A 14763-nucleotide genomic window follows, 5' to 3' on the forward strand; every position below is an offset into this window, starting at 1 on the left:
TGTACATACATTTGCGAACGTAGCGTTATCAGCACCATGGACAAACCGCAGATTGCGAATGCTGTCAGACCCAAGTTTCCGTCGTATTTATCAATCGTTCAATCCTTAGTGTAAATTGCGCCTTTCTCTGCCTTTCTCCGCCCATAAGCGCAATTTACGAACATCCACAACTGAATGGTAGAGCCTACATACTGTACAGTACAAACGATAAAGTTAACTGATGACAACATTAAAAATAATCAAATGTTTAGCGATCATGAAATAATACCATACATGATAAGATGTCAACAAGCAGGGAGATAAAAGAACAGTAGTTCTACTCAAACTACTTGTGCACATAGGCTATGGAAGATTGGTCAAATCTAGCAAGTAGGAAATTTTAAGTGAATGACATGAAAGTGAAAGTAAGACATTTGAAAAGCCAATGAAATTTAAGGTTGCTTTTGACAGTACAAAGACTTACAAAACTGGTGCTCTAAATAGCGATTCTGTTGTGTTTGAAAGGTTCTCTTATTGACACATTGAACTGCAATTTGGATTAACACCTGCTTTTACAAGGCGGAAGTATTTAGGCGCAGAATAGACAGGCAGTTTGCGCTTTTACATCATTGCGGCCTGTTTGTACATACCTCGCAATGATTTTACACGCACGTTGCGAAACAAATACGCCTGAAGTGGGCGCAAAAGTGTGTTTACTGAATGTTATTATTAAAGAATATACTTTTATTCATTATTTTTTCTTCTTGTCTTTATTTCTTTCTTTCCTTCCTTCCCTCCTTTATTCTTTCTATCTTTCTTTCTTCCTCTCTTTCTTTCTTTCCCAAGGGAGAACAAGGCTTGAATGGACCGCCCGGCCAGACAGGACCTCCTGGACCTATGGTGAGATTCCGCATTTGTGTGATGTCACAAAATGATTCCCTTTGACCAAGACCTTGGACTGACATGTGTCCTCACCTCTAGGGTCCACCAGGACTACCAGGGTTGAAAGGAGACCCAGGAAAGAAAGGAGAAAAGGTTATTTTTACACACACACAAGCACACACACATACACCAACAAATAAACAAATGCACACACAGATGCGCGCACACACGCACGCACACACACACACAGATTTTAATTTTGTGTGTCTGCGTGGTCATGGAGAAAGGTTTATTTTTACTTACACACAAGCACACACACCTGCACCCACAAATACACACACACACACACACACACACACACACACACACACACACACACACAGAGATTCTAATATATGTGTGTCTGCGTGGTCATGGAGAAAAGGTTATTTTTACTTACACACAAGCACACGCACCTGCACCCACAAATACACACACACACACACACACACACACACACACACACACACACACACACACACACACACACACACACACACACACACACAGATAGACTCCAATATGTTTGTGTCGTCAGGGCCACGGCGGTCTTATCGGCCTGATCGGACCTCCTGGCGAGGCCGGAGAGAAGGGAGACAGAGGATTGCCTGGCAACCAAGGAGCACAAGGAGCCAAAGGAGAGGAGGTGAGTTTAAAAATAAACAAATAGACAAACGGATGATGACTAAATAGACAAAAGAGCGGTTTCATAAACGATGAACCAAGACCAAGATGACCCGTTTGAAGAGGCTTGTGCATGGAGGGTCTGTGTGTGTTTCTTACAGTGACTGGAGCAGCAAGACATTTAGCATGTATTTATGTTTTGCACACACTCTCTGTAACTCTTTCTCTTTCGCCAAAACAGACATACACACACACACACACACACACACACACACACACACACACACACACACACGCGCGCGCACTCTCCATATGGTCCGAGTAACGTAAACATTTCATCAGCAAAGGATGGATGAGCAGCTATATATAATAAGAATAACTCCATAGGTTCCTCAGCTGTTTGTATTAGTATGAACACTTGAGTCTAATCAAGGCCTTCCTTCCTCTCTCTCCTCTCCTCTCTCTTCTTTTCTTTTCTCTTTTCCTCTTCTCTTCTCTCCTCTCCTCTTCTTATATTCTCTCCTCTCTTCTCTTTTCTCCTCTCCTCTTCTCTTCTCTCCTCTCCTCTTCTTCTATTCTCTCCTCTCTTCTCTTTTCTCCTCTCCTCTTCTCTTCTCTTCTCTTCTCTCCTCTCCTCTCCTCTTCTCTCTTCTCTTCTTTTCTCTCCTCCCTTCTTCTCTCCTCTCCTCTTCTCGCTCTTCTCTCCACTTCTTTCTTTTTCTATCCCCTCTCTCTCCTCCATGTTGTAGGGTCCCCTTGGTCCTCCAGGCCTCAATGGACCACCTGGTCCTCCAGGTCTCGCAGTAAGTATCTAATATAGTCTATGTATGTATGTGTCTATGTATGTATGTATGTGTCTATGTATGTATGTAGATAGATAGATAGATACTGTAGATACTTTATTGATCCCCAAGGGGAAAGGGTCTCAGTAGCATACAGACATAACACACAACATGCACTTACAGCAGCAATGGTAAACATAAGTATAAGTATAAACATATAACTAAACTCCACTGTACAATAAAGACAGTAGAAGATAAGAAAGATAAGAAAACTAACAAAACTAAATACACTATATAAATTAAATTAAGAAAGTCCAATGTGCTTCAGGGTGATCAAGCATAAGACGCTTGTAGTGACAGGGCCGGGACTGGTAAGGTGCTAAAGGGAGTGAGTGTCATGGTGAAGGTGCAAACAGTAGTCCAACCATAGTCCTTAGTTATGTGTGCATGGCAAGGTGCTCAAGAGAGTGAGTGTCATGGTGAAGGTGCAAAAAGTAGTCCAACATTAGTCCAACAGTGCAACAGTACAAGAGTAATGTCTAGAGACCAGCATAAATAATATGGACAAATAGGAGAGTAAAGTATAATGTAGACAAGGTAAAATAAAAAACTATTTCAGTGCAAGAACAGGTTGAGGTAATAGGGTTATAGCCATTCATTCATTCAGTATTGTAGCAGAAGCCTGACCGCAGCCATTGATCATGTGTGCTAATATAGCATGAAAAACAGTGTAGCAGTAAAACAGTAGTGAAAACATTAGGCTGTGTACATTAGTAAAACAGTAGTAAAACAGTAGTAAAGCAGTGGTGGGCAGTCAGTACTCAAACATGGGGAGGGTGGAGAGGCAGACAGACTAAGCAGAGAAGTCTTCCCTTTAGTGAGGCATTGAGTCTATCTCTCCTCTTCCCTTTAGTGAGGCAATGAATGTATGTGTGTATGTATGTATGTATGTATGTATGTATGTATGTATGTAATGTGTGTGTGTGTGTGTTTGTATGTATGTATCTATATATGTATGTGTGTATGTGCATGTGTGTATGTATCTATGTATGTGTGTATGTGTGTGTGTGTATGTATGTATGTATTTATGTATGTATGTATGTATGTATGTATGCATGTATCTGACTATCTTTCTGCCTGTTATTTCATTCCCTCAAACATATTCAAATAAATGTAAACGTTCCCTCTGCCGTTAGGTTCGGATATATGGGATCAATGTTGTATATAATCAAAATGTCCTGGTACCTTTCTGTTTCTGTAGCACTGTTTCCACTTTTTGAGCATGACGTTGTGTGAGCACCAGAGTCCATATTGTGTGTTTCTGATCTTATTTTTTTATTTTTTTTTCTCTCTTGTAGGGAGCTACAGGCCATCAAGGATCCAAAGGCAATCAGGTGAGGCAATCTGAGCTCACTGTGACTAAGTGTGATTAATGACAATGGGTAGAGTCATTCATTATTCATTGACAGAGCTTCTCGTCTGTACCCGTGTGTGTGTATGTTTTCTGTGCGTGCATGTGTGTGTGTGTTTTTGTGTGTGTGCATTTTTGTGTGTGCGCATCTGTATGTGTGTCCTTGTGTGTGATTGTGTGTGTGTGTGTATGTGTGTGTGTGTGTGTACGCATGCTTGTATGTGTGAGTGAGTGTGTGTGTGTGTGTGTGTGTGGCTTGCATGTATATATGTGCACGCACCTATCCATCAGTGCGTTCTCCTTTGGACCACCTGTGTGTAAATTCACCTTTGACCCTCTCACAACCATTCAGAAGTGATCATTCCTCTCCTCCATCATCTGTCTCTCCTTCCATCCATCAAACCACTGGCCCATGTGTCTCCCAGCCTCCCCTTCATAGCTTACATTCCCAGAGCCACGAACAATGGAAGGTGCCATGGAGGTGTAAAATATAGCACTGAAGACAGTGATGTATTTATACTCCCATTCATTTTCAATGGCCAATTGAAGCCAACAATGTAGCCAACTGCCCACTTCTTAGTAAACAGTGTTTAGTGTTGGCACCAAAGTTACGGCCTCCAAGCAGTATGTGTCCTGTGACACACACACACACACACACACACACACACACACACACACACACACGCACACACATACACACACACACACACGCACACACACACGCACACACATACACACACACACACACACACACGCACACACACACGTACACACACACACACACACACACACAACACACACACACACACACACACACACACACACGTACACACATACACACACACACACACACACACACACACACACACACACACACACACACACACGCACACACAGTCTGTAAGTGATCACGCTCTGTTTTTCCATCTGCAGGGACCTATTGGCCCCCGAGGTGACCCAGGCCCTGCTGGACCCCCTGGACCTCCAGTAAGTCGTTCCTCCTCTGCTCCCTCCTCCTCTCTCTGGACCTCCTCCTCTACTCCCTCCTCCTCTCTCTGGACCTCCAGTAAGTCGTTCCTCCTCTACTCCCTCCTCCTCTCTCTGGACCTCCAGTAAGTCATTTCTCCTCTACTCCCTCCTCCTCTCTCTGGACCTCCAGTAAGTCGTTCCTCCTCTACTCCCTCCTCCTCTCTCTGGACCTCCTCCTCTTCTCCCTCCTCCTCTGCTCCCTCCTCCTCTCTCTGGACCTCCAGTAAGTCGTTCCTCCTCTACTCCCTCCTCCTCTCTCTGGACCTCCAGTAAGTCGTTCCTCCTCTACTCCCTCCTCCTCTGCTCCCTCCTCCTCTCCTCTACTCCCTCGTCCTCTCTCTGGACCTCCAGTAAGTCGTTCCTCCTCTTCTCCCTCCTCCTCTGCTCCCTCCTCCTCTCCTCTACTCCCTCCTCCTCTCTCTGGACCTCCAGTAAGTCGTTCCTCCTCTACTCCCTCCTCCTCTCTCTGGACCTCCAGTAAGTCGTTCCTCCTCTGCTCCCTCCTCCTCTGCTCCCTCCTCCTCTCTCTGGACCTCCAGTAAGTCGTTCCTCCTCTGCTTCCTCCTCCTTTCTCTTTTCTTTTGCCCCTATCTTCTCTAACTCACCTATCTCCTTCATTTTCTTCCTTTATCTCTCGTTCATTCTCATCTACCATCCTGTTTCTATCTCTCTCTCTCTGTTTCTATCTCTCTCTCTCTCTCTCTCTCTCTCTCTCTTTCAATTCAATGTTGATTAAATTCAAAGAGCTTTATTGGCAAGACATAACAAATGTATTGACAAAAGCATTACTACATACATTCAAGCACATATGTACATCTCTCTCTCTCTCTCTCTCTCTCTCTCTAAAGAAAACTCTTTATGAAACACATTAACACATATGTAGTAACAAATGATATGTATTCAATTTAATTCAGCTCAGTTCACAAAATTTTATTTTATATATTTTATACTCACAACAAAACAAACCAACAAAACATGTTCCTCCTCTCCTTTCTCAGGGCCTGCCAGCATTGGGCACCCGTTCTCTGCCGTACCAGGGTGACGGAACCAGAACTGGCCGCCGGCGTCGCCACCCCACCACTGTGGACGGCGCCGCCATGGAGGACGACTCGGTGACGCTCGTCCGCGACGCAGATGAGGAAGAGGAGGAAGTGGACGAGGAGGGCATCTTCCTCAGCGACCAACCGGCGGGGGCAGAGGGTGGCGAGGGTCAGGACATGGAGGAGGTGTTCGCCTCGCTGTCGTCCATGCGTGTGGAGGTGGAGAGCATGCGCACGCCGCTGGGCACGTTCGACAGTCCCGCGCGCACCTGCAAGGAGCTCTGGTACTGCCACCCTGAGTACAAGGACGGTAAGAACAAGCCTCAAAACACACACACACACACACACACACACACACGTGGACACACACACACACACACACACACACACACACACACACACACACACACACACACACACACCACACACACACACGCACACACATACATATACCTCCACATTCACACTCGCCAGCATCTGTGTTTCACTTATTTTCACAAATATATAACTATCTACCAGTATTTTAATATGTACTGTTTGTTTGTTTGTATTTACAAAACAAACCCACAATGTTGTTATTGGACAATTCCACACAAAACTGTCACGTCCATAACGCCAACTAAATACCATGGCATTGTGTTGGCATTACTGTATGGATGGGCTTGGAATTGCCCTACTACAGTGTTTTTCAACCTTTTTTGTGCCACGGCACACTTTTGACACTTAAAATGTCCCACGGCACACTAACATCCTGTGTGAAGAAAAAATAAACATACCATAGCCTAAAATTTCAAATAATACACAGATGGCCTTATTATGGCTTCTATGCAAGACCTGCTCAATAAAACAAGCGCCCTCTGTCATTTGTAGGTGACTATATCTAATTTAATTGTTGTTTTGAACTGGATATGTGATGATTCTGTGAATTCTGGATATGGGGCCCCCGTTGTACAATGCCTGCATACCACAAATAGTGCAATCATACAATCAATGAGAGCATGTGGTTCTAAATTCTTTGATGCAACAGTTGCTTTTCTGGACCAGTGAGTGCAAGGGCGTAGGTTTGGTCTGAGCTTTGGTGGGGACACTACCCACTAATTCCCCCGGAAAAAAAAAAGGAAAAGCCACTCAACTCTTTCACCAGCCACTATAGATATATAAAATGATTAAAATGTGCTACTGTCCAACTACCCATGATTAAAATGTGCACATAATCTGATTTTAATATGTATACATATGTAGGCTATATTTAACATTTATTTTCTATTTGGTCTGTTATGAAATCATGCATTGACCCATTTAAGCACAGCTCAGTTTTAAGAAACTTAAATACATGCATGCTTAGCATTTTGTGAAAAGAATCATTAAGGCTACATTGACAACTCTTAACCATAAGCTGCCTGTATATTCTCTAATAGGCCTATTTACAGATATCTAGGCGATGTAAGCACAGCTCAGTTTTAAGAAATGCTTAAAGCCGAAAGACCATGTTGAATTTTTCTACAATTTATTTCAAAACCGGATTACTGGTTACTCTGGAACAGCTAACTATACACGGGAATGCTTTACATCTTTGTGTTCGGTAAGGTCTGCTGTTTATTCTGATATATGGGTTGTCATGTGTTGCGTGAAGAGTGTGTAGGCCTACGATATTCCGAATGGATGTGGAGATGGGCACGAGACGAATGGATGTGGAGATGGGCACAGAGAATAATTATTAAATCTCTTGAAGTTAATTTTTCTCGCGAACTGTTTATCACAGCAAATAGTGGCTAGCACAGTTTAAAAGCTGAGAAAAGGCTCTTTCATGTGACACATGTGTGATGAGTAGCCTACTCGAGGAGTTCAACAGAGAAGAATGGATGAATTTGGACGCACTTCATATGCCTTGTAGTGAAGTGAAGCTGAAGCGCAGCGTCTCCTGCGGCTCACTGGTAGTTATTATAGGTAACTTCAAATCAGCGCGATTTACCCTTATAGGCTACTGCACATTACACGATCTGTACGAGATGATCCGCAGCAAAGTGAGAAAGTATTTAACTCTTTGTAGCGCATATGAGCGCTTCCCCCCCCCCCCCACTTCAACCTGAATATTGGTGGGGACATTTCAGTCGTAATCTGACATTGGTGTGGACACGTCCTTCGGTCCCCACGCAAATCTACGCCCCTGAGTGAGTGACATTTGGGTAATTTTCTGCGGCACACCTGATGATCTCTCACGGCACACTAGTGTGCCACGGCACAGTGGTTGAAAAACACTGCCCTACTAGCAGAATTAGTAGCAATAGTAGTAGTAGTAGTAGTAGTAGTAGTAGTAGTAGTTTATCTATTAGTATTAGTAGTAGTAGTTAATTTATGGAATAATATGTCGGTCTTAAAAAAACTTGTCTACCATCCCATTTGAATACTCATATGCTTTTCAAATCTCTACACTCTCTTCTCTTCTTCTACTTTCCCCCCTCTTCCCCCCATTCAGCCAGGCACTCATCCATATACAGTATTCATCCTCCATCTTCCCATCCATACATTCAACATGCCACACTGTTCCCATCCATTGGGTTTCTTATATGCCTGTGAAGGCTCCAGTGATCACGCCACCCTGTCCATATGTGGCCCATGTGTAGAAAGCACCGTTTTGTAGATGTTCACTTAACACGTGTACCTTAACGCTGTGTCTATGGCCACTCTATTCAGCTGCACATCCATCTATCGCGTCGCTACCCTACATATGTTTCTAAGTGCTCGTAAACACGGCAGGGATGTGATGCCGTGTCTGTTCTTGATGGATAGGCCTTCTGCATTTTCCATTTTAGTGTTAGGCACAGAGAGAGGGAGAGAGAGAGCGAGGGAGAGAGAGAGACCCTTACTTACAGAGGCATCAATGCACGTTAGATCTCTCTATGTATCTCTTTCTCTCTGTCTCTCTCTCTCTCTCTCACACACACAGACACACACACACACACACACACATAATCACAATGCCTTTGAAGCAGTATGAAACATTTCAAACGTCCTTTGGGTGTACAATGAGCTGTGCAACTACATTACTCTCACTCACTCCTGTCTCAGATGTGGATGGACACCTTTCTAACTGTCCATCCACACATTTGTCCTTCGGACCGTCCTTCTATCCTTCAGTCCATTCTTCCCCCCTCCATCCATCCATCCATCCATCCATCCATCCACCCACTCGCCTGTGCATATATCTGTCCTTGCATTCATCCTGTTTGTCCATACATCATTCCATAATCCCATTTATTCATCCATCATTAATCCTCGCCATTGAAGTGCAACACTCCATCTCTCTCAGACTCAGACTCTGCAGAGTGATTGTATATGCATTTATGTTTCAATCTGCCTTCTCTCTGCAACGTTTAAAACTCCCATTCATTTTTCATTCAACCATCCATCCATCTATCCATCCATCTATCCATAATGTCTATCCATCCTTCTTGCTTTCCCATTAGTTAGGATATGTGGTTCTCTCCATCCCGGAAGTCACTGATCTGTTGCACTCTTTTCTCTCTCTCTCTCTCTCTCTCTCTCTGACATGGTTCAGGCGAATACTGGATTGACCCGAACCAGGGTTGCCATAGAGATGCCTTCAAGGTGTTCTGCAACTTCACGGCAGAGGGAGACACGTGTTTGGACCCGGACAGCAAGTTCCAGTCGGTGGGTAACCAAACATACAGATTCACGCACAGACACACACGCACACAAGACATAGGCGCACATACACAAAGTCACACAAGAACACACACAGACACAAGAGCACGCACACACACACACACACACACACACGCTTTGAACTTGTACAGTGTATGTAATAATGATACGACCCTATCGGAACACCCACTTTTACACAGTAATATCCAATTAGGACTCTGAATGTATTGACTGACAGCTTGACTGGCCTATCAAACAGGTTAAACTGGCTGCATGGAACAAGGAGAAGCCTGGCACTTGGTACAGTCAGTTCAAGAAAGGCTCCAAGGTGAGACACCTGACAGGAAACCCACACAGTAAACCCTGATCAATTCACAAAACATCAGATCAGATCCTAAAATCTGCAAACAGACATTATTTATATGATTACGTTTATGATTATGATTAATCATTACATTTATGATTATGATATAGTCCAAAGCGTCTTAATATTTATCCTCTCTTCCTAGTTTATCTACGCTTTGTTCGCTTGTTTGTTTCATGCATGGGTTTATATAATATATATGAATAATGAAAAATGATGGAAAAATGAGTGATTAACTAAACAAATGATTAATTTAATGAATGTATTCATTTAACCCTTTATATTCTCTTCCTAATTTGTCTATACAGACTTATAATAAATAAACAATATAATATAATATAATGATTTTGTATAATATTATACTATAAAAGTGCTTAATATAATATAATTTATGGTTTTTAATAATATTATATTATAAAAGTTCTTAATATATACCCTGCCCTCCTAGTTTGTGTACACGGACGTGAGTGGGCAGCCGGTGCACGTGGTGCAGCTGAACTTCCTGAAGCTGCTGAGCGCCACAGCCCACCAGACCTTCACCTACGTGTGCCAGAACTCGGCCGGCTGGTACGACAGCGCCTCCCGGGGTTACGGTCACGCACTGCGCTTCAGGGGGAGTGGAGGCGAGGAGCTCACCCACGAGAACTCGCAGTTCATCCAGCCACTCCGGGACGGCTGTCAGGTGTGTGTGTGTGTGTGTCTGTGTGTGGTTTACGTTTTGTTCTAATGTGTTGTTGAGTTTTATGAATAACTACAGATGTGCATACTCAGTCTTTTGATCAGTCTCTATGAATCCTACAGGATTCATGCTCATTTGCTAACGTAGCACTGACTGATCAGTAGGCTACCAAGAGTGGGCTAACGGTCTGACACAAATGGATAATGAAGGTTTTTGTAGCATACATTTGACTACTTGGCAATCTAAATATAACATGTAATTGTGGTTGTAGTAACACATGTATTACACCGTAAGGTTGGTGTAATAAGGGCAGGACAGAAGGCAGGAAAGAGAAGTGTGTGTGTGTAATAAATACAAGATTGTTCTCTTTTGCAGTCACGCGTTGGGCAGGAGAGGACTGTACTAGAGTTCGATTCGCCGGACTCCGAGATGTTTCCCATCATGGACGTGGCCGTGTCGGACTTCGGCAACAGCAAGCAGAAGTTTGGCTTTGAGCTGGGACGCGTTTGCTTCAACGGCTAGCGCCCCCTGCAGTCTGGGAGTACTCACTGCAGTCGAGAGGGAAGGGACTTTGATGAGTGCCACTGCTTGTGTCTGAGTTAAGACATACACAAGCCAGCGGAGGGCGCCACGGTTTATTGTGTCACAAACGGAAAACATTCTCTCCTGAGGTCAGGTGACCACGAAGCAGCCAATGGGAGGTCACAGCAGTCTCTGCCAGGACTCAGGCAAATAAAAAAGAACACTTTGGGCCAGTTTCTTGGACATGGATTAATCATAAGTCCTAAACCAAAAGCTCCTCTCCAGTGAAGGGCTTCCTCGTATAGCGGTCTTTTAGCTAAGGACTAGACTAAAGGGTCGTTCACATCAGGAATGATAACTATAACAACAACAATAACAACAAAAGCGTCCATACTGACCAACGATAAGGAAAATCTCTCCTCATGGTGATGAATGTAATGGCTAAAATGTTATGTATTCTGTTTGGCTGTCAGCTTTTTATCGTTCTCAAAATTGCTCTGACAGTGATCCCCAACGATATTGTTCTTCATGTCGTTATCGTATGTGTGGACGTCGTCATCCAAATTAGGACGATATTGTTTTGACGTTATCGTTATCGTTATAGTTACCGTTCTTGTTGTGAACGGCCTTGTAATCCATGTCTGGGAAACCGGCCCTTTTATATATTTATGCACTCACTCAAACTGACACAACACACATGCATTCAATCAAAGACTCAGCTGATTTTTATTCATTACTCGCCGACTCAACTTAAGTACACATCTGTCGATTACAACCAAACTGAAACCCAATGACTTCCTCTTCCACGCTTCTTCATGAACTCACTCATTCAAACTGAACCTGCAACCTTGTACAAATAACCAGTCCAGTTATATGACTAGTGCAATGACATCCGCTTTCACACTTCGGTCCTGTATATTAAACAGAAAAGGACAGACACGCTCACTGACCTCGCCACTTCACCTCTGCACCTTTGGTCCACTGCTACCAACTGAACACAGTACATTACACAAATGTCCAATCCAGTCTGTCTCACAGAAACCAATATGTTTACTGAAATCCTTCATACAGCATGTAAACCTCATTTTCATTTTCATAATTTTATTATTTGTTTATGATATGTTTTTTTTATTATTATTATTGTTTCATTTCTTGTTTTGTATTAATTGTTTGAATGTTACGTAATGGTGCTACACAACCCCACATAGCTGTTTACATTCTCAAGGGTTTCTTGTTTTTGTTTTTGTTTTGTTTCATTTGTTCATTTTGTCTTTTTGTGTTTGTTTCATCTTTGTTTGCAATCAGGCCGTGCATTCTGGGTAAAAAAGTACATCGATATCAGAGGAGAAAAGTGTCATATTTGACACCCAAGTTTTCTGTCTCGTCTTTACCTGTATCTGTCAGGAAGCCCCGCCCTTTTGCACATCAATCACAGCATCAGGATGAGCTGGAAGGTGCGCATCATGGTAAGCGCCACCTTTACTCAGAGGCGAGTGGCAGCCATTTTGGACAGCATTTTCATAACAGAGTATATATCTGATGCCTCAGCGACATTGTATGCATATTTGTGGGATGTCAAAAAAGATTTAAGAATAAAATATTCTTTGATAAATTACAAATGCAAATGTGATGTGTTGTTCTGTGTAAATGTATGCACACTCGGACAAACACATGCGCACGCGTACGCACAGTCTCTCTCCCTCTCTCTCGTTCTCATACACACACACACACACACAGACACACACACACAATCTCTCTTTCTCTCTCTCACACACACACTCTGTTTATATACTGCATGTGAGTACACTAGTGTCCACCCAGTGAAGCATGAAGCCTAGTGCACTATTTATGAACAAGTATGTTTTGGTACAAGTTACAAGTCAACTGTTCAATCACACACACACACGCACACTCACTACTCAATGCAAACAGCAACCGTGGCATTCTTGTAAGCTCCAATTTCTTGGTCTTGGTGGTTTTCTCTCATTCTTTCTCGGACCATTTTTCCCCCTCATGTCAGAAGGTCGCTCGTCTCATGCGTTTGACGACAAGCAAGAGACAGCCGCGTACAAGCATGGGTCGGACTGCTTGTGCCTACACGGATTCATGAGTGTGCATTTGAAAAATGATCTCACTTGGATCAAATGTTGGCTGGTGTCTAAGCAGCGTTGTTTATAAATGAGACACATACACACACACACGCACACACACACACACACACACACACACACAAACGCTTAGATTGACTCGGCCATGCCCTTGACTACAAATTGATTTTTCATTATTTCATTCCAGACCGCACCATCCCACTTCTTCCTCCCTCCATCTCTCTCTCTCTCCCTCCATCACTCTCTCCTTCCATCACTCCATCCCTCCCTCTATCTCCTCTACTTTTCCTCCACACAAACATTCTCTCTCCTTCCTCTCTTCTCTTTTTCTTTTCTTTCTCACGCACACAAACTCTTCTTTTCTCTCTCTCTCTCTCCCTCTTTATCTCTCTCTCCCTCTCTTTCTCCGTCCCTCTCTAAAGAATAACGGTGCAGTGTGATGAATGGCTCTGCTCCAGTTCTCCATGTCACACTGCCGAGTCCAAACATGATTTTTAAAAGCTTTTACGGTGTTCAGCTCATCTGCCATTCCACGTATACACTGGCAACCGCTGCCTTGGCACAGGCTGCCCGAGTTTCACTTTTTTTGGCCTGACTTGCTATGGAGTGGAGAGGGAGGATGAGAAAGAGAGGAGAGAGGGATGGAGAGATATAGGGGGGGGGGAGAAAGAGAGGAGAAAGAAAGAGAGAGAGGGAGAGGGAGAGAAATAGGGGGAGAAAGAGAGGAGAAAGAAGGGGGGGATGAGAAGGGAGGGGGGAAAGAGGGGACAGAAAGAGGGATAGGGAGGAGAAAGAGAGAGAGATGGGAAGGAGAAAGGAGAAATGGAGCTGTCGACAAAGAGATGGACTATGTGTGTGTGTGTGTGTGTGTGTGTGTGTTGTATTGCCATACAACAATATAAACTAAGTATAAGTTTAACAAGTATAAAATGAGCATAGATGAACTACGACAGACAGACAGACAGACAGACAGACAGACAGACAGAGTGAAGGCAGGAGAGAAAGAACAGATGAAAGGAAAGCAAAAGAAGGATGGTATGTGGAACAGACAGGTGGACAGACAGAGAGAGAGAGAAAGAGAGAGAGAGAGAGGTAGGTGGAGGGGTTTGGGGTTTGTCATTTAAATGAAATGAAAGTTTAATGAGGGACTGTATGAACAGGGTGACTCTCATGATCCTCCGTGAATGGGTTTCTAAAGCTCCCTCGCCCCCACATGAAATATAGATGTGTGGTCATGAGCAAGTGAAAGGGAGAGAGATTAGGTAAGGGTGTGCGTGTGTGTGTATGTGCGTGCATGTGTGTGTGCATGCGTGCGTACGTGTGTGTGTGTGTGTGTGTGTGTGTGTGTGTGTGCGTGGGATAAATAGACAGATAGATAGATATGCCTGGAAGGAAGAGGAAGGAGGGAAGAGTCTTGTGCATGTGCAGGACGAGGATATGAAGGCAGAGGAGAGGAGGGAAGAGGAGGATCAGAGAGGTTAGGTGAAAAAATGACAGTGTGTGTGTGCATGTGTGTGTGTGTATGTATGCGTCTGTCTGTGAGAGGTTAGGGTGAATAAATGACAGTGTGTGTGTATGTGCGTTTGTGTGTGTGCGTGCATGCGTGCGTGTGTATGTGTGTGTGCGTGTGTGTGTGCG

At 43.7% G+C, this 14763-nt stretch overlaps 1 protein-coding gene across 1 annotated transcript in view; it reads left to right on the top strand.

Annotated features, from left to right (window-relative positions):
* col5a3b (collagen, type V, alpha 3b) overlaps positions 1-12581 on the top strand; it is a 77897-nt gene extending 65316 nt beyond the window's left edge. Inside the window, exons 56-66 of the mRNA XM_076287523.1 lie at positions 826-879; positions 961-1014; positions 1439-1546; positions 2274-2327; positions 3665-3700; positions 4651-4704; positions 5745-6096; positions 9346-9458; positions 9712-9780; positions 10265-10498; positions 10871-12581. Of these exons, the coding sequence (XP_076143638.1) occupies positions 826-879; positions 961-1014; positions 1439-1546; positions 2274-2327; positions 3665-3700; positions 4651-4704; positions 5745-6096; positions 9346-9458; positions 9712-9780; positions 10265-10498; positions 10871-11017 (1275 nt within the window). The 3' untranslated portion in view covers positions 11018-12581. The remainder of the gene's footprint in view (positions 1-825; positions 880-960; positions 1015-1438; positions 1547-2273; positions 2328-3664; positions 3701-4650; positions 4705-5744; positions 6097-9345; positions 9459-9711; positions 9781-10264; positions 10499-10870) is intronic.
* The last annotated feature ends 2182 nt before the right edge of the window (positions 12582-14763 follow it).

Source organism: Alosa pseudoharengus, unplaced genomic scaffold (genome assembly GCF_046254945.1).
Source record: "Alosa pseudoharengus isolate Yale_2024_CS ecotype anadromous, Long Island Sound unplaced genomic scaffold, YU_APseudo_1.1 YU_APseudo_1.1_scf_1, whole genome shotgun sequence".
Classification (NCBI taxonomy): Eukaryota; Metazoa; Chordata; class Actinopteri; order Clupeiformes; family Clupeidae; genus Alosa; species Alosa pseudoharengus.